The sequence below is a fragment of the Acanthopagrus latus genome, chromosome 6 (genome assembly GCF_904848185.1).
Source record: "Acanthopagrus latus isolate v.2019 chromosome 6, fAcaLat1.1, whole genome shotgun sequence".
NCBI lineage: Eukaryota > Metazoa > Chordata > Actinopteri > Spariformes > Sparidae > Acanthopagrus > Acanthopagrus latus.
In genome coordinates, this window is record NC_051044.1 from 26,830,184 (window position 1) to 26,855,279 (window position 25,096).

The 25,096-nt window shown below is 42.3% G+C and overlaps 1 protein-coding gene across 8 annotated transcripts in view; it reads right to left on the reverse strand.

The window, feature by feature from the left end:
• The window catches only part of frmd4ba (FERM domain containing 4Ba), a 49,777-nt gene that overhangs the window by 14,815 nt on the left and 9,866 nt on the right, over positions 1–25,096 (reverse strand). For 7 of the 8 annotated variants that reach the window (XM_037099873.1, XM_037099868.1, XM_037099870.1 and 4 more), the window contains exons 1-11: positions 15,976–16,152; positions 10,424–10,489; positions 9,997–10,091; positions 9,711–9,803; positions 9,327–9,411; positions 7,938–7,994; positions 7,565–7,587; positions 2,912–2,995; positions 2,063–2,128; positions 1,494–1,551; positions 383–469 (exon numbers count right to left, since the gene is read on the reverse strand). In XM_037099873.1, coding sequence (XP_036955768.1) covers positions 383–469; positions 1,494–1,551; positions 2,063–2,128; positions 2,912–2,995; positions 7,565–7,587; positions 7,938–7,994; positions 9,327–9,411; positions 9,711–9,803; positions 9,997–10,091; positions 10,424–10,489; positions 15,976–16,137 — 876 coding nt within the window. In that variant the 5' untranslated portion in view covers positions 16,138–16,152. Of the gene's footprint in view, positions 1–382; positions 470–1,493; positions 1,552–2,062; positions 2,129–2,911; positions 2,996–7,564; positions 7,588–7,937; positions 7,995–9,326; positions 9,412–9,710; positions 9,804–9,996; positions 10,092–10,423; positions 10,490–15,975; positions 16,153–25,096 lie in introns of those variants that run through there. The other variant, XM_037099869.1, reaches the window with a different exon arrangement.

Genomic DNA, 25,096 nt, shown 5'->3' on the forward strand with positions numbered 1-25,096 from the left:
GGGTCTTAATTACACCTATTTACAGTGTGGATGGATCATTAACCAACTAACAAGAGGCATGGTGATGAAAGCTGTGTTCTCAACTGGCACATATTTTCACAAGAAGTTAAAAGCTAATAAGTTGAGCAGTTTAACTTGTTTGAATATTAAGTTTTTTCTGTAAGAAAACCAACTCAAGCTTATTTGTATGAAGTCCGCACCCAAAGTTAGTCCCAGATGGCTTTACAATGTACAATGCATGAAATCCCATATCCTTGGAATCTTGACATGAAGAAGGAAAAACGTCTCAAGTGGTGAAGTTTTGTTTGGAAAAAGTAATTTCACATAATGAAATAGTGTTCAGCTGAGGGAAACAGAGCAGCAGTGAAAGAGGTCAACCTACCTTTCTTGGTTTCAGTTTATCCTGCAGATCGTACTGGCCGATGCCTTTGTAGCTGACTCCCAGCCACCACGGTATTTCTTGCTTGTCCTGCATGAAAGCACACACACACCACAGCACCACTCATTAGAGGTGGCTTTATTGGTGGTAGTTTAAAAAAAAAGAGCAATTACCCCATTAGGCTCACAGAAACAGCAACACAAGAAGAGATCAAATACATTAAAGGCCTTAAAAATCTCTGCAAGACTGAATCATGTTAACGTCACTGTTTGATCTCCTCAGACGCCTTCATTTAATGGGGCTTGGTGGGGAAAGTTAGCTGATGTGACTAAAAGTAAGGAAAGTGGTAGGAATGACTTAAAATATGCTAAAATGAACATGTGTGACAATGGTTTCCTGGATTTTCCACCTATGTTTACCTATGTTTTTTTTAATTCTTTATTTTGTTGTTGTTGATAATTTATTTCTCCTTTTTGCCAGGGAAACAGAGAACTCTTCATTTTAAATTAATAACTGAACTGCTTTAAAGACATACAGCCCTTCACTATCTTTAAAAGCTAAACATATTCGATCAAACTTATGAAACTAACTTTAATGTAACTTTCTTTCATATGTAAAGGATATTTTTTTAAGTACCTGCTTCAAAAGCCATTTTAGCCTGACAAACCCAGTACCTGGTTGATTAAAAAATATGTCAGTACTTACATAGCATTACTAACTGATGGCAAGGATGTTTAGAGCCAAAAGCTAATGAATGTGCCAGCACTAAAAGGACGTGGCACATCAGATAAACACCGGCCACTGCTATGCTGGTTAGCCAATAGAAGTCACCTAGGCGAATATCGTCGGATGACCCTAGTTCTCTTATCCCACCCAGGCAGCCACAGTTAGGCCTGCGTGTTCCTACAGTAACAAACATGTGTTGCTGCTTTAGCTTCAGAAAAGACTTTAAACGGAAAGGGGCCTCATGATTCAAGCAAAATGTAATAAAATTAAATGAACAAAGCCTAGATTGATTGCTGTGATTAGATGCAGAAAAAGAAATAAAGACAGCATGTTGACAAAAGCTTGTTCAAAGGTTAAGCTTCTGTATGACTCGGGGCACCACTGTTACCTTCACTGGGTAGTAATGGACTCCATATGTCGGCAGGGACTCCACCAGGGCCAGATACCTTCAGACAAAGCAGAACAGGTTAACAGGAATTCAGCCACTTACACTTCATCATTGTCAGCTGGTGGCTTTTGTACAACAGACAGAGTGGGATTTAAGCTACAGTCGTTGAGAAGCCACAGTCATTTGCAGTGACAGGCTGATCGATTTTTTTCTGGGCCGTGACAGAGGGAGGGAGAGTTCATTGATCAGTTCAAGGGCACAAATCATCTGAGCATTGTAAATGACCCAGGGTGGCTCTGAGTTACAGTGAAACGCAGTGGCGGACTGACATCCTCCCAACGCTGGCCGGCAGCCCACTGTGAGAGCTACTTGTCTAATTAATGACACATTCTGGCATGTGACAGACACCTCTGATAACAGCAGCTACCACAGTGCAGACACATGGGGTTAAAGAGAAAGGCCTGGCGTACATGCTGGAGAACATCAGCGGAATCAGTGCAAAAAGACACACAAGTTAAACTGCCAAACTCAAATCAATATTCTTCATACTGTAGTTGTTTTGAACTTACTGCACGATGGCCTGTCCTCTAGTCAGCCCTTTCAGTTTCTTGTAATGTTCAATCACTTTGTCCTCACTGCAAATAGATAGAAAGATAAAACATTTAATGAATAATCCATCAAGTGTTACACATTCCAGCCACAGAGGGATTGTGAGAGGGCCCGTTTCTTTGACACAAATTCTGTCTGCTCAAGCAGAAAATGCAGTCTGGCCCACTGGCCTGTTGATGGCTCTCATCTACCTCTTTCTGCAAATGCATCCCATTTACTTCCCCACTGTAATCATCCTTTTTAATAGCATAGTGAGACTGCAAACTCATTGCGGCTTAACAGACAGTAAGAGACAGAGAGAGACAGGCGTGTTCATGCGCTCAACCATACACCATAAGACTATAATTTTAATTTGGATATTAAAATGATGTATCCTCTTTAGAGGCTGCTGCAGCCTCAGTTGACCATTTAGCAGGAAAGGGGGGGTGGGGGGAGGAGTGTGGATTGAAGCGAGAGACAGCAATCCTTTAGACAGCCTGTGGCAGTCAGCACCTCCTGTGCTCTATCAGGGCTAATGAGCAAACATAATTAACGCAACCCAGGCACTAATTAGTCACCCCATCAGATGCAAAACTGTCTGCCAAATACCTGGCAGGTCCATAGGCACCCAAAAACCGCTCTTCTGCTACTTTGTGCAGCCAGGTGTTACTGACCGGTGAGGCGATCAGGCAGCTAAATCATTAGCGTATTTTGCAGAGGAAAGGCTGTGGTAAACCACAAGCATCTATAGGGCTGTGACCCCCACTATCCCTGACCCTAATGCACTTTGTGGTTTGTCTTCAGAGACCTCAACATCTCAGATAACTTACCAGAAATGGAGAGATGGGTGCTCCCTTAATGCTCTGGTGGGCAAGACTGGCAGCTGCTTCAGGTCTGATCTGGCAGTCTCAACACTGAAAAAGAATCATGTACAGATGTTTAGAAGAACAAACGCATTTATCTACAATAACAGGTGTACTTTCCAGTTATAGACCTATACACACCAAAATTACGCTGTTTATTGATGAAACATGTTATAATGACTAACTCCAGCACACATGAGAATCACTACATTTAGACTTCTACAGAATCCAGTCATGACCTTGACTGTTCCACACCAGCAAATTGACCATAAGGAAAGTAAAGGTAAATGTTTACAGAAAGTCTAAAAATGTGCAGAGACCATTTCTCCACATGGCTGTGCTTTCACAGTGTGGTTTGAATTTCTATCTTAAGGCATGGCAGCAGTAATTCATGTTTGCAAACCTTTAGAAAAGGTGCAGTGTCAGGATATTGTTTTCATCTTCCTTATCTATAAAGAGTAGTACTGCTTGCCAAGACTTAACTTGAGCTTCACTCATGTCTTGCCAGACTTAATTTATAAAAGCACATGCAGAGCCTTTAAGTCATGGGGAGCCTTTAAAGGGGCCTGGTGAGGGATCTTTTTAAAAATATCAAAGACTTTATGTGCAGGTTTTCAACAGTAACACACACCACAGTTATTCTATGAACTGTGGGCAAACTGCGTTATATTATTTAACAGATTAGCCAATGATCACACCATGACAGATCCAACAGGTACTGTTCAACTCACCCACAAACTCAAAAAAAATGTTAAGGAAAGGCTTCAAGCATTTAAACAAAATGGTCATGTTATCTGTACAGACAAACTGTGGTGTTTGTTACCATCAAGGTCTTTGATAGTCAAGTCTGAGTCACTTCAACATCATGTAGGAGGGAGTACTGGGTCTACAGTGTCTCCTGCAGAAAAAGTGCTCTGGCTTGGCGGGCCAGTACACTGGAGTCCTGAACAAAAGCCATTCACAAGCACTTGGCAGCCTCTCCCTGTGTTGAAAAGTATTGTACGAGCTTGAGCGCTGTAACAAAACAGTGAGCTGCCTCTGAAGACATAACTCTGATGTGTAGGTCGAAGCATACTTAATATAAGCTATCAGAACAACCTCAAGAAGGCTGAAACTAACGATTATTCAAATTGATATATTAATAAATCAATTAATTCTCAATTAAATGATTGTTAGTTTTGTAGAAGAATGGCAATTGGAGTTTCTTAAAGTCTGAGATGGTGCCCTCAAATGTGTTGTCCTCAGAAAATATTCACATTAAAGAAGCTGTAATCTTTTATTATTTTACCTCATTTTCAAAATATTTTGCGATTGTGAAAACAAAGTGATTAATCATTGCAGCTCTAAACCTCAACATGACAAAATAAGTGCAAAAGGATTTCAGGCCAATGGCCATTTGACCTTAAGTCGACTTCTGACCATCAATTTATGTCTTCTTTTTCGAAAGATAATGCACTTTAACAGCCACTGACATGGTGGGACAGAAGCATAATGATTCAGTTATGTGAACCAGCTCACTAAACAAAAAAAAAAAAAAGCAAGTTGAGTCGTTGCAAGGGCAGAGGCACTTGAATCACTCTTCCCTGTAGCTACCTCTCCTAGGTCGACTGGGTTTTGCTGCCATGGCACTTCACAGCGTGTTTGATGGCGTACATTTTATGGGGAGAGCAGGGGCCTGCCGTTGTCGGGGTGATCTACTCTGCAGCCGCGCTGCTCTGTCCTGTCAGCAATCTGGAATTCATTACTACGTCGGTTATCTCCCCACAGCCTGCAGTGTGGGGGCAATTCCTACACCCAGCCGACCCAGCCCAGCACAGCCCTGCCTACCCAGTGTGGGAGAGATAATACTCATGTGTCAGCTATTCCACAGGGCTGAGACGTGGTGACTGTGTGGAGGGAGCACAATGAGAGAGCCTGTTGCTGTGAATGAACCACTAACTACAGACTGCACCTGCGAATAGAACCATGGGCTAAAAACTGTCTGGGTGTGATATTGAATCATGTGGGTACAATTAGAACACAACTGGAATTGTGTTAATCAAAGCTGGTTTAAAATGAAGAGCAGTTAATAAAGTGACAAGGACAATGTATGTAGCTCACTTTTAAAGTTGATTACAATTGTAAAAGAAAAAAATAATCCCAGCTTGATTCCGCCTAAACTATTATTGAGTGTAATTAAAGACTTCAATCAATTCAGTAATTTCCTGTGTTTTCTACAGTCCCTCTAATCAAGTCTCAGAGAAGAGTTGCAACTTGTTGCGTTCATTCCAGGTATAATCCATATACCTGCAGGTGGTGAGAGCAATAGCAATTAAGTGCGATCAGTATAGTAAGAGCAAGATGCAATGCGATACCAGCAAAGCAAAGGGAATTCTATGAAACCTGATGGTGCATTAATTCAATGCACAGCAGGGGGTTAGCCCACACCACCACAATAACATGACTACAGTGAGTCCTCCTGACGCCAACTTGTCTACCATTGGACAGTGGGTCTGGCTCATCCCTCTTAAGGCAGCTGGCTGGAGGAGGAGGAGGTCTCCCTAACTCCTCCATGGCTAATCTCACTGCTTCAGGGCCCTTTACTGTTACAGAGGAGACACATTTATATTATATGCTTTATGAGGGGATTTACCAGGCCTATTCTCTCAAAGAAACAGAGATAAAGGACTGACAGGAATGAGAAATACTGCCACAGGACAGCAGGGATGCATCAGCACAATAATAGTATTAAATATCGATGCCAGTGTTACATGCATGCAAGAAAAATGTTAGGAAAACAACTTTATTTTGATGTTTCCTACAAATGTATATTCTTTATGAAGGGATTTACTGGGCCAATTCACTTAAAGAAGTAGAAATGAGAGACATTGCAGAAATACTTCCACAGGACAGCAGATCTGGACACCCCTTATATACTTTATAAGGGGATTCTCTGGGTTGGCTCACTCAAAGAAGCAGAGATAAAGGACATTGCAGACAGGAATCAAAAAATACCGCCACAGGACAGCGGGGAATGCATTAGCAAAATAATCATGTTAAACACTGTTAATTCAAGTAAAAGAAGTCTGAGAATAAGAACATTATTTTGATCTTCTGCACATTTCTCAAAACAGAGGAAACAGACTATGTATAAATAACTGTTGTCAAAAGACACAAAACAATTGCTCCATACTTCGACATTGTATCTATAAACCATCATCAGAGTTAACTTGGTAAAGTGTCTGTGCAAATAAAGAAAAAGACAGTTTGATCTGGACTCACTCCCATCTTACACTTATTGTACCAGAGTAGTTGGCAAGTTGTCCTTTATTGTGCTTTCAAAGTAAGGACAAAGTACAGCCCATCCCCACACCCACATCATCTGAAAGTTCAGACTCACTGCACATTACACTCCAGGGTGAAGAAATTTCAAACTGTAACACTGAGGCATAAATCTGCACTAAAGCTGCAATAAATAATCATTAACATTTATCAGGTCTCTCATGCCTGGAAATAATGGGGCAGTTAATGAGCGCAAGCAGATGCAGCCAAGCTGTTTTTTTTTTGTTTTCTTTGCAAGAACAAAGGCAATGGTTTGACATGGGTCAAACTGCATTTTCAGCATTGCATGTATCGCCATTCAAAGCATACACATACAATTCCTTACAGAGCACAAATCTTTGTGTTCACATAATGGACAGAGAGGCCTTTAGAGGCAAAGCACTAGGACAACACACAGGTTGCGCTGCTTCAACCTGCTAAGTCACACACTCACTCAGACATAGCAGTGTTTACTAATCGCAACCAATGCCCTTCAGTCCTCTGGCTGGCAAAAAACAACATACCTTATCAACAGGTCAAGCCTCTGACAGCACGGCCCACTATGAAAACATTATCTCCACTAGAGAACAGATTAGGGAGGTTTTGTGCACAGTCTCCCACCAGTTTCATCGACCAAACTGAGTACACAAAGTCCATGTATTTGTACAAGTCACTTAGGATATGTTTGTGTTATGTACTCACAACAGTGGCAAAAAACAACTGCCCTCATAAAGTTTTACTGAAACTGTTAACACAATGCATCTGCCTTCACCGGCAGACAAATAACAAAAGTGCTCTGATTCAGAGGCAACGCTTGGACCATATGGATGGCAGCTAGCCAGCAGGGGTTCAGGTCAATGTCAGCAGAGCAAAACCAAGGGAATTATTAACTGAGGGAAGTCCGGCATGAAATACAATCTGACAAGTCAAGTTGAACATTAACTCACTATACATGGCCATCATTTATATAATGCAGCACTGACCAAACAACCACACAAACCAAACCCTGCTCTCCTGTCAGAGTATTAAAGGAAACACTAAATAAATTGGGAGGAGTTTGGATTCAGCTGCAGACACTAGTTCATGAAATGGTTTATGGATGTATATTTTTACAGTCAAAATAGCACAATTTTAGAGCATGGAACTTTGAAAAAGAGCAAAACATTGCATTTGTAGATGTACTCTGACTGATTAAATACACTACCTTTCCATCCCAGCTCATTTATCCCGTGTTGCTCACTTAAAACATGTTTTAAATGACAGGATAATGACATTTATCTCATTATGGGCTTTAATGTTTTTATATTTACAACTTCTTACCTCGTGTAATCTCCTTTGGCCTCCTAAAAAAAGGGGGGGAAATGCAGTTTGTAAAAGCAGGGTAAGACCAGGCAACACTAATGCTACGTTAATTGTCCAGTAAGCTAATATTAGCTACGTAACTTACATACTGTGCAGAAAACCAACACTTGTAATAAAAGTGCACTTAATTTCTCTCAATACTCACACCACCGCAATTAAGTCGCCAATATTAATCTAAATGGGGTAGTTTCTGTAGCAGTAGCTCCGTCCAAATGAGCCTCAGGAGACAACTGTTTTCAAAATGTTGCGTGCCCCCCTGAGCGTCTTCATTCACATTTGAGCTGAGCGATTACATTTCAGTGAAGAAAGCCTGCGACCAACTCTTTCTTACCTGCAATGCGAATGCGGCTAACTTGAAAACATTTCCACTCTCCACTTCGATGGTCTCCTGATGCAAAAATAAATAAATAAATAAATAAATAAATAAAACGATAGAAAAAAAGAGGCAGGTTTTCAAAAACACATACACACAAAGTGCAGGCGGTCCGACACACTTGACTTGAGAGCAAATCTTCCCCCGTCCCGTACCTCGGTCCCACCGTTACCGACTGAACCACTGCGGCAGAGACATCGCGGTGTTTGAAACTACCCTTGAAGTGACTTCAGTAATGCTTTTAAGCACCTGAGTTATCAGGTCATTTTCTACTGCCGACAAACACACACCAGTGCCTGGGAAACCTAGCTGGAACTCTGTCCTGAGGCTGCGGTCCCGTCTGTGAAGTGGTACGGTCCGAAAGCAGGTTCAACAGTCTCCGTCTCCCATGGTGACCAGTCTGCTCTCCCCGCGAAAAAAAAACTGCACTGCAACGTTTGATCAGTGCTGCATTCATGTGCACCTCGTACGTTTCCCAACTCCCAAATCCATGTACGTCAACCACGTTTCAGTTTGTTCTATGTAATTAAACAGTTTACAGGAAACATTTGGAATCACTAGTCCTTACACGACCTTTGCATTCCAATTCAATTCATTTAGAAGCCACACGAACATGTTAAGTCATCACGCTTATACTTCCAAACTCCATTTAATTTGAATGATAGCTTGAACTTGTACCTACTCACTAAGCTGTGACTCTTACTCAAAAATTGCACCGAACATAATTACGTAAAAACAATTATAACAATAATAATAATAATAATAATAATAACAACAACAACTGTGTGTGTCATTAACTTTGAGGAAAATACATTTCCAATAGTATTGAAAGCATCATTCTGAATGACTTCTCGGGCTCCTTAACATGGAGCAGTATGTGATCTTGAACAGTTTATAGCTGTAAATGATGTGGGCGCATATACGGATTACAGAGAAATGGGTTTACTTAATGAATGACAAGTTATTGATCAAATATTATGACAGTGATAAAAGAGGACAGAGTGTGAAGTAATCAAAAAACAGAAAAAAAAAAAATTCAATATTCTCATCAAACTATACTCTAAAATAATGGACATTCAAAATGTCGCCTTAATAATTCTTGTGTAACATAGATACTTTGTAGCAACAGTAATAAGCCTAGGCTATCTGTGCATCCTATTGATCATCTGACCTTCAACCTCTGGCAGAATGAAATCTGTTTCTTTATGAGACTATGGCCAACAAGAGCGATGGCAGATCAATAGTTGGATTAGGCATCTTGTCATGAGATAATCAACTATTGATGTGCAATGGAAGCAAAAATTAATATGATACAAAAAGGAAAAACATGAGCCACGAAACACTTACATTAAACACTAAAGATTTAGCGTTCAGAAAGAACAGCTCCACTGTTGTGTTCTCTTTCAGGAAGGTGATCCTCTCGATATAAAACCTGCAAAAAAGAGTTTTTGGGGTCAGTAAGGTTCACCTGAAACACATTGGCAGTGCAGTTTCATTTAGCAGTCATACAATAGGACCTAAACAGCGTTCTGTCACTGCCACCTGCTGGTCAGGATGAACCATGATGCCCATTAAGCTGTCAACACATACCTACCACAAAGTAGGCCACTGTTCACAGCTCAGTCTGACACGCAGAACACTGACATCACTAATTGTCATTACATACCGACATATCTGATGCAGGTCACCAGTATTCCATGTTTGGCAAGCTGTTGTGGTGAGAGCACTCACCTCACAAGGAACTTAAGTTCCAAAGGCCCTGAAGTCTTGGAGAAGTCATGATCAAGGACTTTGCGATCCAGCTGGAGCCAGTTATTCTGGCCACTGAGCAAAGAGAACAGAATGAATCATAAGCTGGAATACCGCTATTGTAATATCTCTCTGTTCTTCTTCCCATCCCTTAAGGCTTACGTAAACAAGGATGGGTTCTAAATCAAGCGATCCCTTTAATTAAAATAAAATGTAATAAAACAACAACAAAAAAAGAGAGCACACACTGTACTGGAAATGTACTCACGTGTCATCTATGAAGCACAGTCCAAAGTATTCTTTCTCCTTCAGGTTGAAATGCGAGGCCACCAAATCTAGCAGCTCACGGGACAGCAGCTTGGGCTGAAAGAGTGGGATGAAAACACGGGAGTTCAGCTGGGATCACTTGCATGGGAGCTCACAAGTCATGTGCTAGAAACCCGCTGAAATATAGCAGTGGTTGGAAAAACAAAAAGGGTGCGCGTGACATTCATCAAACATTACAGTGAAAAAGTGACTAATTAAATAGAAATTGTCCATTCAATTATCAATTACGTGACGTAAAAGTAAAGAGGAGTCATGGGAAATAAGACTGAGACTTCTTTACAATAATCGACAACAATTTAGGTACATCAGAGTAATCTTTGAGGGTACACAGCATAATGTTCAGGAGGTGGGCAGATAGTGTCATGTACCTGAACCAGCAGCTCCAGCTTCCTGCCGTCCAGGAGGTGAACCTGACACAGACGGCCCTCGGTCATCTGCAGGAAGACAGATAACATGAGACATGATGACAGGCACACAGCCTCCGCCTCCACCTGAGCCCCTCCGCTCAGAGCCGCCCGTCCACTGCTTCTAGCCTGGGGACGAGATGGCTGCTGCTCTTTCTCTGGTTGAACAGTGACCCCCCTCCCTGTCAGGTTTGTCTTTGTGCTGAATGAATAGGTAAGAGGAGCACCAAGGCAAGTGTCCATGAGGGGCCCACGCTCCAAAACATCAAACAAGTCAGTGCAGGAGCATCATCCTTATTTGTTTAAAGCGTAAAAAAGAAATAGTGCAGCGGGGATATTTCAGCCATAAATCGGCTTTTTTAAAAGAGCACCATGAATCATAAACAGTCAGTGATTCTTTTGCTCACGCATGCTATTGTCTCCCCCCCACCACATATCCTTCCTCTGCAGCAACACTGCTCTAATGAAACTCCCTGAAATGTCAGCTTCCCACGTTATCCTCCGCTGTTAAGAAACAAAACCGAAAGACAATGACGTCCTGGTGCATACTTTAATTGAATCCACACTGCATTGTTTAAGGAGAATGGCTTTAAGATTTCATTCTGTTGCAGTCAGCAGAACTAGCTTCCAGTGCAGGAAAAAGGTAGACGTTTTATCGTGAGCTGATGAATATTAGTCAGTCCATATCTTAGCATGTTAACTGCTGCCAACATCCAGCCTCATTATCCGATATTTTAAAACATTCTTAACGCCCCTGTAGAAATCCTGATGACATGGTGTATATATAAGCCATTGGACTGCTGCAAGGCACCGTGGGAGTGTCACCATGACTTTATATTAAAGAAATAGTTCATATACATTAGCTCATACATATGCTTGCTTACAGAGAGGTAGATGAGAAGATGGATGCCAACCTCATGTCTGCACAGTTAATATGACTAGATTTCACAGATTTCATATGATCATATTCATGTAGTCAGATCACAAAGAATACTGATTAAACTGATTATATTATAGTTGCACTGTCAATGATCACCTGATCACATTTGTCTGTAAATAAAGCTGTTTTGAAAACAACATTTCACGTGTTGCAAACAGCGCATCTGTTGATTGCGGCCAAGGGTGTCATTTTGTGTTGATAAGGGGTGGGGACATGTCGCCAGCATAAATGACACCTATCTTTGTACAGTACTTTTAAAGAGAAAAAAAGTATTTGTGGAACTTAAATTTTGGGGCTGCGTAATTTTCTTGCTTGTATACGTTGCAGTATTTTCAATCTTTGAGTTTGGACAAATTCAAAAGTAATAGATTAAACTACTTTTTTTGTAATTCAATGGAGTACACAAAACAAATTTGCCATGAAAATTGTATTCAACAACTGACTACATTTGAAAGTGATCTGACCCACCAATCAAACTGACTCAATAATAAAAGTTACACAACAATGTATTTTAAGTGTGCTGACATTAGCCACTATAAGCCAGTGGTTATCCCAGACCAAGCAGGGCTGTAACTGTAAAAACCATGACGGTACTGATTTGAAAAAAGGGTGTGTTTTGTTGCCTATGAGTTCAACTTTTCATTTGTTCCATTTGTGTTATTTTTTATTTTGTCTCAGTTGTAGTATGAAAAGTTTGAGGTCATCTACTAGACCCTTTGATGAATACCACACCATCAACTCACCACATGGATAAAGGCGAGGCCTTGTTGAACACATCTAATAAAATAGAATAACTCTGCACAATTAAAGCCCCAACATATTTTTTTTGTTTGTTTGTTTTTGTTACATTCCTAACGTTGGTGCCACCCAGTGACTGTATCAGAAATAAAACAATGGCAGTGTGCTGAGCATGACAGTTTCCTTGAGAGGGCTAAAGTCACCAGTTTCATCGGAACTGTTTCATTTTTTACTTGTGCCATCAGAAAAAATCTGACAGATGTTGTTTGATCACACTGAAATTCTCCACAAAGTGGCTTTGATGCATTAAAATATGCTTTCACTGGTTGGGAATTTAGTACATAGTCAGAGAAAATGTGTCTTGGTCTTGCTATAAAAACGCGTTGTAATATTCCATCATTCTGTGAATCCTCCGTATCATCTTACAGCGTCAGAAATATTTCACTACTGTCTTGATCTCTGGAACCTCAGTGCCAAGAAAACCCTGTGTTCCTGTTGACTGGATGCTGTTTTGCTGCCCAGGAATGTGTCCCAGATGCCTTTTATTTCTGTGACTTCAGTGAAAAACATGTGGGATCCAACTGCTTGGCCTGCTCGGTGGAAAGTGGGGGTCATGTTGACGTCCAGCACGGCCGCAGGACGGGATGACGCCTCCTCGCGTGGTGTTAAAACTCCAGTCCGCCAGGACACATTGTTCTCTGCACCGCAACAGAGCTGTCATTTCACTTTTAGACTGCTCAGGCTACTTTTTCACTTTGTTGTTTCTCAACGCCCACAACCTCTGTCAGATTTACAGTTCTGTGGGTGCCCAACAAAAGGGTTGGGCAGTCACGCTAACTTGCTTTTTTACTACTTCAGATTTCAACACCACCCTGCTGACAGATTTGAGCTGCACAGCGGGACATTTATTTCAGCACCGTATCTCAGTGATCCGGAAGAGGCAAGAATCTGTCACTGACAAAAATAGGAAATACAAATTACTACTCAGAATAACCTCCACGAAAGACATATTTCTAATTGATTTGTCTTCATAGTGAAAAATAATCCTGGGTGTTAACTACATGCCTGTTTTAGATATGTAAATAGTTGTCACTGTCCAGGGCACAGCCCTCTTCAGCGCTCATCTGTCAATGCTTCATTGTTGCAGGGCAGTGACATCAAAACACAGAGAAATACACAAAGGCCCTTATTTAACAGTCTGATTTCAGCCTCACAGACAGCCACTGAATTCTAGATTCACCTTCCGAATCTGTGCATGTCACTACAAATCTCTTCTTTTTCATCTTTTCACCGAATCTTAACCCTAAACCACTTTGAAAATAATTAATTAACCATTAAATGAATTCTTAAAACACTCCTAGTGGAGATGTAGTGTATCCTTTGATGGGCAGTCTTCACCACCGGGTCGAAAAGCAGCTCTGGCAGACCAGAGAGTGCTGCGTAGAGGACCTGAGCTTCCGAGCGAGGTTCCCCATGATAAAAAGAGAGGTCAGGACTGTGTCAGGGAGGTCGTCCCCCTGAAGCCCTGTAATTATGGGGCAGAGGGCCCTGATGGTGCTCTTTTTCACATGACCCCCATTCACACTGACCTACTCAGGCTGAGCGGGGCCCACCCTGCAGCTCTGACCACATCGACAACTCAACACCACACCCGTTAACTGTAGGTAACCACAAGCCGAGTGAAGCAGATGCAGAATACTTGGTGGACGTATTACATTCACACAGATGCTGTACTCAAAGTAACTACGACAAACTTTTGTTTTTGTTGATTCTGGTGGCCGTTGTGGACTAAAGACCAGAGCGGCTTCTTTCCTCAGCGACTCCTAAATTCATCCTCAACACTCCTCCATAAAATAGAGTTAATTTTATGACTAACCAACTTATTCTATGATGGAATCTTGCCTGGTGGCAGGCACTAAGTCTAACTACAAGAACCCTACAGAGCCCATCTTCTTAATGAAGGTCTTTTGCTTTTGTCGGTCATATACAGGCATCAGTATTTAACTGAGACTGTTTCATAACCAGATAAAAGTTCCTTGTGGTACGTTTAAGTCTCAGGACTTATTATAGATTTCCAGTTTATGCTATCTTTAATTTACTTTTTTATTACTTTTACTTTTATTTATTTACTTTTGTATGTTCATTCCACTATAGTGTTGGCCCATTTGATGCAATACCTTGAATACTAGCAATGTCAGATGCCATTTTTTTATGTCAAAGGGTAAAAATTGGCACATCAGACCATAGTAGAGAGAGGGAAGGCAGCTCGCTTGTGTCGGGGGAGAAGGGAGAATAAAAAAAAAAAATGCAGCTGTCCTCTGTGTATCGATACTGACATGGTTTCAATATGTATCTATACATAGATATATTTCACAATGTTACTAGATTTAACAGGGGTTTAGGGGTTACTTTTGAGATTTTACAAACAAAGCACATGATTGGTTTATCAGAAATAAAGCAGTGTCAATTATCCACACCTTAACCAGAGAATTAACATATGAGCGCTACAATCATGTTGTGCCAGCACATATCTTCCTAAATGTTCACTTTTTCTGTTTGAACCAAACTCCAATACATAGATCACTTTAAATAACTTTTTCTTAATATAATTTTTGGATTTTCTAACAACTTCTTTATTGGTATATGTATGTACCCACTGTCTATTAGTGTAATATTTTCATGACTTTATTCTATTTTCCTCAATTTATTATTTTTGTACTTTATGTTTTGTCCATATATTCATTTGTATTTTCTTTACTTCATGTCCTTTGTGTTGCTGTATTTTCACTCACATTGGTTTTATGTGCTACTGATCTGTTTCCCTGAATTCTTTGTAAACTTCTTTATAACATCTATAACAATGATACAGAAGCAACAATACTAAAAACCAGACAGGGGACATTCTGCTTTGTGAACACTTTTGCTTTTGATACTTTCTGAGAATTTTCAGTTGAGCTGAAGTTGGGAATTTACGTTTACTTTAATCTTTTTATAGAGTGGCATTGATATTTTTGCTTCAGTAAATACTTTGAATACTTCCTCCACCACTGTGTATGTAATACTGAAGTGAAAGAAAGCTGTTTCTGGTAAGTGGCATAAAGGTTAAAGGGATCTGATATTTGTGTTACATCTGGGAAAGCAAGAGACTCAGGGAGCTGTGTAAAAAGTGTCAGGTTGTTGTATTTTCACACCTGAGGGAATCGTTTCATTAAAATGCCGCCTTGTCGATTTCTCTTGCATTTTTCTACCTTGTTGCAGAGATGAGGATGCAACAATAGGGATACCGTTTATGTAATACTGTTCTAGGAAAACGGTTTTAAACTGAAGTCCTAAGTGCCAGCAATACAAAAGATGTTTTCACAGCAGTACACTGGAAAAAAAAAAATCAGGAAGTCAAAATAGGACATGCAAGTAGGATGTGATGTTAGCCGCACAGTCGGCGCTCAGGTGTTCCGGCAACAATGCATTTCAAAGACAACTTTGAAAGTTCTCCTCTTCAGCCAGACAGTGAGATCAAACGGCTGGTTGCGCTGTTCTCTAATGACAGCCATATGTGCCGGGAGAGGGAGCCTTGTTAAAACCCGGGCTTTGTGACTCACCAACAGGGAGCCTGCGCCTCTTCACGCTCACACAAATAAACACGTGCATACAATAATGAGCCAGATGAGGAAAAACTACTGACTCACTTCACTCGCAGGGAAAGTTAAAGGGAGATTAGAGGCAATGAGTCATAAAAAAATTCAACGGATAATCAAAGAAAAACCACCTGGCACCGGCACAGGTATCATCAAATACGACAAGCCGCTATATTTAAACTCTTCTCGAGCAGATGCCATACCTGGTAGCATTTTCCAATCCTGAACCAGACTTCCAGCAAGCGTCTGCATGGCATCAGCCCACGGTTGTACCACCTCCTCAGGGTCTGGTGTGCCAAGCTCCAGACGAGCTGGCTGCCCGATGCCACCAGGTCTTCCATTCCACGTATGATGTTCACAGCCATGGCTAGCTGCCTTTTTCTCTCTTTCCCCAGCTGATGACACCTCACGCTTTCAGAACCAGGGGGGAAGATGGATGTGCACACCACTTTGTTTTGCTCCAGAGCAACAAGCTGAAAAGGAGCATCTACACTCGGGCGCGCACACACACGGTCTACTGTGTCTCCCCCCAGCTGATGTAATGTCAGTGAGAGTCGGCGCTCTGGAGAGGCTGGAGCGGAGCAGCGTGCCTCAGGCTTGGTCCTGGGCCTCGGTCCAAAACACTGCCTCATAGAGTGCAGGGGAGGGCAGGACAGAACCACGAGGCCCCTGCTGCAGAGGCTCCGTCTCCCCTACAACCACAGTTGTATACAAACACGGAAACACACTCCGGCTGGCCACTCACCCTCTGAGGCCATAAATATTTCCTCAGAGACTCACAGCAAAATAATGGAGAAAACTTTTTTTTTTTTCCCCCCAGCTGCAAAATAAGGAATAAAAAATGAAGTTTTGCTCGAATGACTTCATCTTTTATTTTACTGTTTTCCTTCGGCGAGTATTTCAATTTCATTGTCTGGAATAGGGTGTGGGAATGGTCACTTTGTCTAGGATGTGGGAGCGATTTCCTGACGAGACGAGACATTCCCCCCCGCCCTTTAGTTTCTGCAGGAACACTCAAAATAATTGGTCCTGTTTGGATCAGCAGGGATGGGACTGACAGGGCAAAAACTAAAAGTGAAACTGCAGAAAAAAAAAAGAAAAAACATTTGGAAAGGCTTTGAAATAAAAAAAAAGGAAAGAAAAAGAAGCAAGCTTGTGACTTCAGACGTCTTTCTTTGTACAGCTGCCATGAATAAGCAAATGTTGCACACAAGCCGTATACCTGATTCAGAAAAACACGCCACAGAATACTGAGAAAAACACAGCAGGAGAAACAAAAAAAGGAGACATTGAACAGCTCTTGGCGGCGGCGACGTGTTGCAGCTCATCTGGAAACAATATCCTGCTGTTTGTTTATGTGACCCCCGTTCCCAAGAACGCTTAAGTGTCCGCAGTCAACATGGTGCTGTTTCATTGAACATGATGACCGTAATTGTCTCAGAGCGGGCACGCTGTGACCTCCACATCTGCAGTAATGACACGGAAGAAGGATGTGGACTTAAACTCAGAGACGCAAATCTGGTCCTGAATACTTTTGATCAGTAATTTCCAAAAACAAGTGCAGGAGAGTGAATGAGAGATGCTTTTCTGCCTCATCAACTATTACTCTGGAGCTGCTCACACAGTGGCAGCCAGTTCCCCGTTACTGAACCTTCCATATGCGCTCGGTCATCCTACACTACGCAGGCAAATGATAAACAAAAGCGCCCACAACGAGCAGCAATGCATGTAATTGCTTCAGTGCGTGCAGTAATGTGAAGTGTAAATCCACTCCGAAGAACACATGTTGGAAATGAATATATCAGTTACCACGCCTGTGGAGGCAGTGAACTGCTCCTACGGCTGTGACACTGGGCTTTTATACACATATAAAAAAAATGGATATTTGATGAGCAACACTCAAAGCAGAATATGGATGAATCTTTAGCAGGGACAAATATCTATGTGCTGTACTATCAAAATGTATATTCAACTGCAGGAATGTCCCTTGGAGCAACTAAGCTTGAGGGAAATCCTGCCAGCACCTGTTAAGCTCTAGTGTACAGAGTATATCTTGTGCAGTACCTTCTTAGAGTCTTGTCATCACATTGTGATGATCCATTGTGATCGATTCTCAATGGAAAATATGTTTTCTCTCAGCCTCAGGCCTTGGTAATAGTTAGATCTAGCAACTGGTTTCACTGGTGGTTGCCGATTGGTTGAAGTTAGCCGCAATAAAGACATGGTTCATCCAATCACCTTGTGAGTATTCCTTTTTGAAAGCGCCTGTCCTCTTCCTAAGTGTTTCTAGGAACAAACCATCTGGAGCATCAGGTTAGTGTGATAACACTCAACATAAACACAGAACCCATCGTTTTTCTCCCCATTGACAAACCCAGTTTTATTCAAACAAGACAACTGCATCCTCTAAAATGTTTTAAATTAAGAAGGAAGAAGGAAAACATGGAGCCACAGATGGCTGGAAGATGCAGACTGTGGTCTGTTTGCTCTGCAGTGGAGTTCAGATTTATAACACAACAGTCACAACACTCCAGTTTTAGCCACAACGTGTAGATACGACAGGAACAATGTAGTGTTACAGACAGCTACACTGTCTGGGAGATCAGAATGTGGAGCTGATAAAACTGCAAGACAGCTGACCAAAGTTCCTGAACAGAGAGAAATCCAACCGTTGGTCTCAGACTGTTGCCAGACTGTTGATCATTCAATCAGACAATTAATCTGGGGTCAGAGATTCGTCCCAATTCTAAAAGTAGTCAGGGGCGACCAATTTGGGGCTAAAATCACACTTAATCCATACAGTGTCTGCTCGAGTTTAGAGTTAATGGCAGCCTCAGACTGAGCCAGGCTAGCTGTTTCCACCTGCTTCCAGTCTTTGTGCTAAGCTAATTTAGAGGTGCTGCTAACTGTGGCTTCATTCCTACCATAATGACATGAGAGCGATTCAGTCCTCTCATATAACCCTTGGCAGGAAAGCATTTCAGTGAATTTGGCAAAATGTCTAACAGTTGAAAGGAAACAATGAAATTCAATTAGAGTAAATAATAAACAGCGTTTGACCAGAAATCCTACTGACACAGCCAATGTGCTGTATTAAAGGGAAACAATATGATTCCTCTCCTGTCATTTTAACTATAACAAATGTCCTAACAAGATTAAATGCTATCAGTGTTGTAATCCATCACCGCGAGAACTGGATTAGGTCTATTTCGAGGGGACAGAATTCGTCACCAGATGCCCATTTTGAAGGTACGACGCACCACAACCAGCTAACCATGATAACACGGACAGATGCGTGAGGCCACAGCTGCCTGGAGTGACAGCGGACAAGACTGCCAACCATATGGTGGACACAAGCCGCCGGTGATCACACACATGATCGCCACGTGCGCAGAGCGTTCTGGTCCACATCACGTTAATAAATACAGGGTTTCTGATGCATCTGGCAGCAAAGTATTCCTGAGTGGAGCCCACAGAAAATATCTAAAAAAACATCTGCCAACATTCCAACACTGGTGCAAACACTCAAGAGAAGTCTCATTTGGAAATTTGCGATTAATATTCAGTTAAAAGTAAGGTTTTAAGACGACTAAATACAAATAACAGCGTAAACATGGCCTGTGCTGTGTAGTCGAGAATGATTTTTTTTTACAAAGGCTGACTATATTTCAGTGTGAGGGCATGCGGGCATTGTCTTCAGAGCCACGCACACCTCTTGTGAACACACACACACACACACACACACACACACACACACACACACACACACACACACACACATTCACACATGTGCCAAATGCCTGCAGGCGGCAGATAATCCCAGTAGATTTCCACGCTCTATATTGGGGCTTGGTGGGGTGAAGATGTAGGAAGGCGGAGTGACCCCAGCTCGAATCAATCCGTGGGAGTCTGGGCTCAGACAGGGCATCCCGGGGGAAAGTGGGAATTAACTGTCTGCGTCGGCACACAATAAGAAGTCCATCTGATCCCTCAAGTTGTTCATGTCTCAGCACGCTCTTTAGCATCTTTTACCGAGAATGCGTGTTTGGATTTTTATCATGACTACCTTCCCATTCGCTGCCCTCTGGCCACACGACACTTGACATATTACCACCTTATAAAAGCAGATATGTGGAACGTGCCGGCTGACAGTTGCCTCTTTAAAAAAATCCAGTGGACACACAGCAACATTAGCAGTCATTTTGAGTTAGTATTTCTGTTCACTAATATTCACTCTCCTCTCCTGTTCTCTAGCCAGTCGCTATCTTTGTCTGGTGACATATTCTTGGTTAGAGATGGCTAAAGTAGAAAGAGTATTGTCAAGAACAGCTTAATCAGAAAAACATGTCCCTTTTTGAATGACGAATACAGACTACTACTACCTGATGATGGCTTTAGTCTTTGCGACGTGTTCAAGTACAGCAAGACACAAGAGACCCAACAGTTGGCCTTGGTTGCCACTGAGTTTTTGATGTCAGTGATGGTGTGTGTGGGCCAAAACATTTTCACACATCCAGCAAATGGAGTCCATGCCCCACCACAAAAAGGTTCAGTATACACTTTGCTTTCCTGCTGTTAAATTCCACTACGCTCAGCAGCTAGTCAAAGACTCACAGGGGTTTTACTGGGTTGGATATTTTCTCTTCCTGGAAACATGGTTGATAAGGAGGGCTAGAGTGAACCAAAACAGGATGTGTGTGGACCTTCAAAAACAGAAAAAAAGAGTGGAAATATGCTAGAGAACTGAGGGGAAACTGAAAAGTCATATTATGGCTGACTGTTGGTTTGTAACTATGAACAACCCTTTCTACATCAGACATTGTCCATTGATCCATGGTTATTATTAAGATATCAATGATAGCAGTTTTAAAATGTATCTATTAAAGGTCTAGTTTGCAGGATTTAGTGCCGGTTGTGGAGTGCAACCAGTGAAGTACCCCTCACCTAACCCTCCCCTACAGTGGCCGCCTAAACCTCAAAGGCCCTCTGTAGAGCCAGTTTTTTTTTTTTGTTTGTCCATTCGGGGCTACTGTAGAAACAAGGTGATGCAACACAGTGGACTTCTTCATTTCAGCTGATTATGCGCAAAGAAAACCTACTTATGAATATCATATCCAATTTCTGCCAATAGATCCTCCTTAATCCTTCACACTGGACCTTTGGATAATCAATGTAATGATGCCTGAGTGACCATATACGGGGTTTTTGTCCTTGATGACTTCACAATGATAATTTCACACTGATGTGTTCCAACTCTAAAGGCCAAAAAAGTTGTGTAGTAACATATATGAGTGTATGTCTGAGACACGTACCTTTGGGGGTAAATTTCTCTTTCTAAATGATATCTTTTCACAAGCAGTCTCCATCGCCTCAGCATGCATGGCGGCTGTCTCCCTATCTCCCCCGTCTCCCTGTCTCCAGCCTGGCACCGCGGCTGTAAACACAATGACCTCACACCGCGGTCCTTCACCCTCTCTGATGTCACTCTGGTGTGACTCCATTTCTCCACTCGAGTCATGTGCTACACACAAGAGCATGCTCACTTAAAGGCTCATTCTTTTCCAAGCTGTTGTCACACTTTGCCCCTCAGGCGGAGTACAATCAATTGTTGAGGAAGTGCAGCAGCGGCTGACACACTTCGTGTTCACGCTGCAGTGCCCCCTTATAGCCAGCAGATGGGGGAAATCGAGTGTCTCACAGTACCCCTGGAGACAAAAAAATGGGAAATCCATTTGGAAATTGTTCGGGAAATTATTCTGTCTGGAGGGTTTTCCTATTACCTTTAAGCCAATGTCACACCCTTTTTCCCTAATATAAGGGTCTGGATTGAAGGTTTAATAAGAATACTGACAGGCAGCCCACTGACTGCTTTGTTCACTCCCAGAAGTTGAGTATTAATAGGCCTGATTCTGTTGAGAATACAAGGCAGGGCATGACGGGGGCAGCCGCCTTGCCAAGATCATCACAGTTCCTTGTCCCTGGGCTGAATTCATCGTGGGATGGCAATTATCTTGTACAGTAAGTGGTAGATTAATTATCTAAAAGGGGAAGGCCTCCGAGTGATCGCAACAGAGCCTGAGCAGGGCAGGCAAACAGCTGTCATCCACACGGGCCTACAGCTGACGAGCCGTGCCACATACTGAGACCGCAGCTGACACGCTGAATGGAAGACATTCTGTGCAGTGTGCCTGACACACCGCGTAACACACACACATGCAGGACTGTTCAGTCCCAGTTATAACGTCGTTGCCTCACAGGACCCCGGCTGCACGCCTGTCAAACTTCCTAACTGTCACTCGCGGTTAGAAATGGGACAGGTGGACACAGCTGTCAGATATCATGGTGCTCGACAGGAGGACGATTTGTAGTCATACATCATACATGAGCAGATTAAGGTTATAAAACATGAAAGAGGGCAATTTCCGGTCATGCATAGAGTATGTCCCCTCCTTTAATGTGCTTTGCTGCTGCAAGCCTCGTGTGCGACTATCCAGGAAATAAAATACTGCGCCTTCTGCCTGTTTTTCCTGTTGTTTGTTCCCTCCTTTGAGAGCATTAAATCGACACAAAAGCAACTACAAATTTAAAACAAGTCCACCCCGAGGCCTTCAGATTTGACAACCGTGCCACTGAGAGAGTGGCTGCCATTATACATCTTGACAGAAATTGTCACTGCATCTGTTTAAAAAAGCCACAAGACATCTTAATTACAGCCAATTAACACCGTGTGATAAAGCTCCATTTGGCAAACGAAACGGCGAGACAGAGAGGCTTTTTTGTGTGTAATTCGGCGATACAGTCAAGCCCAGCTTTGTGCGGCTAAGCAGGGGGTAGAAGAGGAAAAGAAGGCAGGGAAAGAGGCAGGGCTCAGGGGCTTCAGGCCGCAACCATCCACCTCTTGGCATGACGGTTGGGTCTGGGGATTTGGGGCCAGATCCTCTTCTGCATATGGGACGGCGCTCAGAGGCTCGCTGGAGGCCGCGGGCCATGACAAACCATGTGCGTGTACAAACCAGATGCTTCGAAGAGGAGGAGGTCAGAGCGGGGGAAGTGTGCGGGGGGCAGAGGCCGCCGTGTCAGCCAGCAGCCGCGCACACTCTGCCGCGACGAAACGTTGTCCCGAGGGGCCGCGATTTTGCCCAGACATTTCTTAGAAGAAACATAAAGAGCCTGTGTCATTAGCTTTCAATATCATAGCCAAGCGATGGGAAATATGAATGGCCGCTGTTGACATCTCCACAGGCGTCCAAATGAAACAAAGAGATAGCAAGAGAGATGTGAAGCAGAGGAGGGGGGGAGGGGAGGAGACACCCACCAGTGAGGGGCTATAATGAGCCTTGAGGCGATGGAGGGGCTGACATTATTACAGGGAGGAAAAATAATTTTAAACTGTTTGGCTTCTGGAGTCTAATAAACTATTAAACTGTTCTCGTGTCTGAAAGGAGGAATAAATATGAGGAGGGTTTCAGCTCTAGGACTAAGGAGCCAAGAGATAAAAGCATTCCCCAGCTTATGTTTTATGGCATTTATGCGACGTAGTTCACTAACAGTTCACTGTGAGCAACAACAGGACAAAGCTGTTTTCACTCAGCGCCGTGGTGGGAAATAGACTGTAAATAAAATGTCAATGAATCGAAATCTTCATCCGTTCAATTTCCATCCATCGTTGTGAATCCTGCCCAAGGGCGCTTCTTCTTGACACCGAACCTCAACTTGTAACTTTAAAGGGACAGTCTGCCATAAACCACCATGCTTTAAGTATGTTATCTATTTCAATTAATTAATTAGCAAATTTTTTTGGCTAATTATCCATTTAGATTGTTTCGTTGTGTGATCACATTTGGAAACTCAACAGCACTTAGCGGCTAGCACCACCCTAGTTCCCTCGACAATTTTCCAATTGGATTTCGGATTATTGTGGATAATAATCTCTGTGGCAAACACAGGGTTTTGTTGAGTGAGATAATCTTGATGAACACCACGTTCAGGATTTTTGAAGCCTAAATTTAATTGTTAAAACGTTAGACTATACATAGTCAAGTTTCTTATTTCACTATACACATACACACAAGTCTCCATGCTTGGCGTAATGATATCTAATGTACCTGACAACCACTGTAGTCTCATGTAGCCAAAGTTATTTGTTAGCAAAAATTGTTTTTAAAGACTATAAACACTTGATGATGTACTCACTGACATATTTTCTGCTGTAAATCAAAACAGGAAAATCTCTGAGCCTGTGTTAACCACAGACTTTATTTCAGGCACTGAATAGAAAATTACTTAAAAAGAACCCCACTGACCTTGAGACGAGGTAAATGCTAATATTAGTATGCTAACGTTCACAATGAGAGTGCTAAAATTCTGATGTTCAGCAGGTTTACTGAAGACAGTGTTCACCGTCTCAGTTTAGTGTGCTAGCATTCTAACATTTCAGTATAGCTGAGGCTGATGGGAATGCTCACTGAAGGCTGACTGACCTGATGATGACAGGCTACGAGACAAAATGTCAAGGCGTGACCCAAGTTTATTGCAATTCATCCCGACTGGGGACTTTAATGTCTGAACCAGGTTAATTGGCAAATCTGTCGAATAGTTGTTGACATTTTTTAAGCTTGGCCAAATAAGAAAATGACACAGCAGTCCCCAGAGCAAAGATAATCCCTGTTTTGTTGTACAATAGTTGTTTTAAATCCTATTTGTGGAAGTAAAATTAGGTTTCTGAGATGTTTCCTATAAACTCCTGATAATACGATTTTAGAACTGTGTAAAGTGTCTCTGACACCGATGATGTACCTTGGGGTTAATCTGATATTTGGAGTTCTCCCCTCAACACATTTGGAGTGGTGAGTCACCCCCTGTCCGGGGTAAACCTCCCTTCAATCAAGCCGTCCCATTTCCATCCCGTGTAGACACACTCAAGTGACTAAATCCATTTCGCAGCTGCAATCTGTAATTAGCAGAGTTCTGGCACTTGATATCTGCATTTAGATGATGTACAGTAATGAGACCCTCCGGCGTATCACTCTAAATCCAATTTACCAACTAGATAATCAGATCAGTAACATGGCCTTATCTGTGCAGATAACATATGTCTGAAAACACAACTGATCCAGATACTAGATTTTGAAATCCGCATTCTGTACGCCATTGTGTTGTACAGACACACTACAGGACCTGGGTGTCGTAAGGGTCCCTTTGAAACAAAAAGTGTATAAGCTGTCAGAATCAAGCCACCAATATGGCAGGAAAACCTCTATTTTTATCCTGCTGTATGAGTACCAGAGCTCTCGATGGGCTGGATGCTCTCAAAGGTTGCAGCTC